This window comes from Anopheles bellator, chromosome X, assembly GCF_943735745.2.
Source record: "Anopheles bellator chromosome X, idAnoBellAS_SP24_06.2, whole genome shotgun sequence".
In the NCBI taxonomy this organism is placed as follows: Eukaryota; Metazoa; Arthropoda; class Insecta; order Diptera; family Culicidae; genus Anopheles; species Anopheles bellator.
The window spans coordinates 4108582-4111458 of record NC_071287.1 but is presented as its reverse complement, the minus strand read 5'-3'; the positions used below and the strand labels follow the sequence as shown (position 1 = coordinate 4111458).

General features: G+C 60.9%; 1 protein-coding gene across 1 annotated transcript in view; it reads right to left on the bottom strand.

The window, feature by feature from the left end:
• LOC131213316 (potassium voltage-gated channel protein Shaker-like) overlaps positions 1–1103 on the bottom strand; it is a 32620-nt gene extending 31517 nt beyond the window's left edge. The window contains exon 1 of the mRNA XM_058207333.1: positions 979–1103. Coding sequence (XP_058063316.1) covers positions 979–1103 — 125 coding nt within the window. The remainder of the gene's footprint in view (positions 1–978) is intronic.
• Between the last annotated feature and the right edge of the window lie 1774 nt (positions 1104–2877).

Here is a 2877-nt window from a genome sequence, read left to right as displayed (position 1 = left end):
GGGGGGGGGAGAAAGAAGGATCGCCAACAACAACACTTCGAACCGAGACCCCAGTGGCCCTGCGCATGTCAGCGGCAGAGAGAGAAGCGCCGAGCCAGAGAGAGATGCTCGAGAATGGGTGCAATGCACCACACTCCGAGGGCCAAACGCTGTGGTGCGCGTGTCTATGTCGCTGTCTCAACGCCACTGCTCGAACATCCAGCCGGAGCCGAAGCAGCTTCTTCGCGAAGCTTCGTAAAGCTTTTGCGTAGCTTCGCACGGCAGCGCCCTCTAGCGAGAGCTTGGGCGTGGGTGCTTCGAAAGCTTCCCAAGCTAGTCGAAGCCCGTTACGACTTCCACTTCGGTTCCATCCCAAATCGATTGGCCTCACCAACCGGAAACGGGAACGGGAACCTCGTCTTCCGGAAGGACATCCAAACGTTGCGCCTGCTACTCGCTGACGTCACACGCAAATGACGTCCTTTATCCTTTATTTGTATTGCGTACGTTTCGTTAATTGGGCAAGGTGCGTGACCTTGCCCTGAGAGCCTCCACAGGACCCTGTCAGCGATTGGCAGCGCTCGGTATACGTGTCAGGGACCGACAGTTGACGGCGACCCATTGCCCCCTCCCCCCCATATGCGCTAGAGTCTATTTTCGGCAGCCTCTTGCACAGCGCGCTCGCGCGCGCGTATCACACCTTGACTTGATCCTTTCGTAGGCACCACACGTTGACGTCAACGCGCGCGCGAGACATTCTGCGCGAAAGCAACGACACCGAACCGCAGGGCGCACTGCAGTGCAGTGCGCCCGGTTACGCAACGTTGCGGGCCGTCGCATCGCAGCAGCAGCAGCCTTGACTTGCTGCCCGATGGAGGCGCCTGGTCAGCCGTGCGACCACGTGTAGCCACTACAGGTGGAGGCGCCTGGTGACCCAGTGCCCAGTGCTGAAACGACTGTAAGGATGTGACTGGCAGGGGAAAGAAGAAGGATGCTTACGGTTCGCTCAGTCCATCCGGCGTCTTGTCGGTCTTGTCCTGGTTGGCCTGCTGGGCCTGCTGCCTCCGCTGGCGCTGGTGGCGCGAATCGTCACCAAGACCGTACAGCCCGGCAACGGCGGCCATTATTGCATCCTCTCTCTCTCTCTCGCTCACACACACACGCACTCACGCACTGTGCCACTATACTTTCGACACGCGCACACACTGACAGCTGCTGGTCCGTCCGGCTGGGTAGCTAGCTGGCTAAGCTATCCGAGGCCGAGCGCGACATCTTCTCGCGATCTCACCGCACCGCACTTAACACGCCGGGACGGTCTCTCTCCTGTGTCCTGTGTCCTGTCCTCCTCCAGACTGGCTTTGGTTCGGTTCGGGTCCGGTTCCCCCGTTGCACGAGCGGTTATAAGCTGGCGCTACTAATCGCGCTACTAATATGATAATGGCGGCGTAGCTTCTCTAAAAAATCAAGCCCACAAAATGCACAATATGTGCGTAGTCGGGAAGCGAGCGCGAAACGCGCGCCTATCAGCCTCCGTACATCTATATATCGTAGTACTAGTAGTGGTAATAGTAGTAGCTGCTGTAGTAGTTGCTGTAGTAGTAGTAGCAGTTGCTTCGATACCGTTAAAGCTTTCAATTGCGAATTATTATTCTCCTTAGTGTCCTTAGCGATTTCCACCCAGTGGGGGGGGGGGGCGTTGTGTGGGAGGCGGTGCGTGGCGGGTTTATTGTATCATGTGACTGCGACGGCCGAGTTGCTGTAGCGAGGGGGTCCACCGGTGTTGGGGCATGTGAATCTTCCTCTTCTTCTCGTGGGTCCTGGCGCTTGGTCCTGCCCTTGGTCGCCGGGGGGTTTGGGTGATCGTTGAGGAGGCTGGTGGAGGTGAAGTGTAGTGCCGCTCACTCACGGCGTCGGATCGTCGGGGGGTGGCTACCACTACCACTGCTGCTGCTGCTGCTGCTGCTTCTGCTGGACTACTGTTGCTGGACGGACCGAGATCACACATCACACACTCTCACACAGCCGGCGTGAGCGTGTGGGCTCGTGGAGGGCACGATACAGGTGTGCACTGTGCACTCTTCACCAATATGGAGGCGCCCAGTGACCGGTGAGCCACGTGTAGCCACTGGACCGATGGAGGCGCCTGGTGGTCCACTCGAAGCGGCTAACGGCTAACACCCTAACACCAACGTCTGTCGATGCTGTCAGAGTTGGGGGCTGCCTGCCATAGTGCTGCCACACGCCTACCACCACCACCACCCCGGCAGCGCAGTTCACAGCCTTTCGCGCAGCCACCGAGGCCTATCTAGGACACCGGCTAGGGACCGGGATGCACTCACGACACAACACATCACTTACGCGGGGGTGTGGGGGGGGGGGGGGGGGGCCCCCCCCCCCCAGTCGCGCCCCCACAACCACCCCCCCCCCACCCCCCCCCCCGGGGGGGGGGGGGGGGGGGGGGGGGGGGGGACACCCCGGCCACTCTGTCCGCCGGTACACACACGCACACCACACGCACACACGCGGGACGGGACGGGATGCGATTGTGGGCGCTTCCGTCGACAGGCGCGTGGCTGCGGAGCTCGCAAGGCTACAGGCGAAGACGGAAGGGCACGGGGGCGGTCTTTGGGGGTATCACAGATTCAGTAGTTTCGGCTTCCGGTCCTTTCGCGGGGGTGAGGGCACCCTTAGTCAGTCTCACTGCGCGCGCCTCACTCACTGTTGCTGTGGGTTTGATGGCGAAGGAAGGAAGAAGGGGTGGTGATACATGGTACAGTCAACCCCAGGGGGGGGGTTGCACTCCCCCCGCCCGCACACCACCACCACCACACCAGCCCCGCTCCCTTGCAAGATTGATTGTGGAACCGTCCGCGAGAAGGTAATCGCCGATCGCCCCTC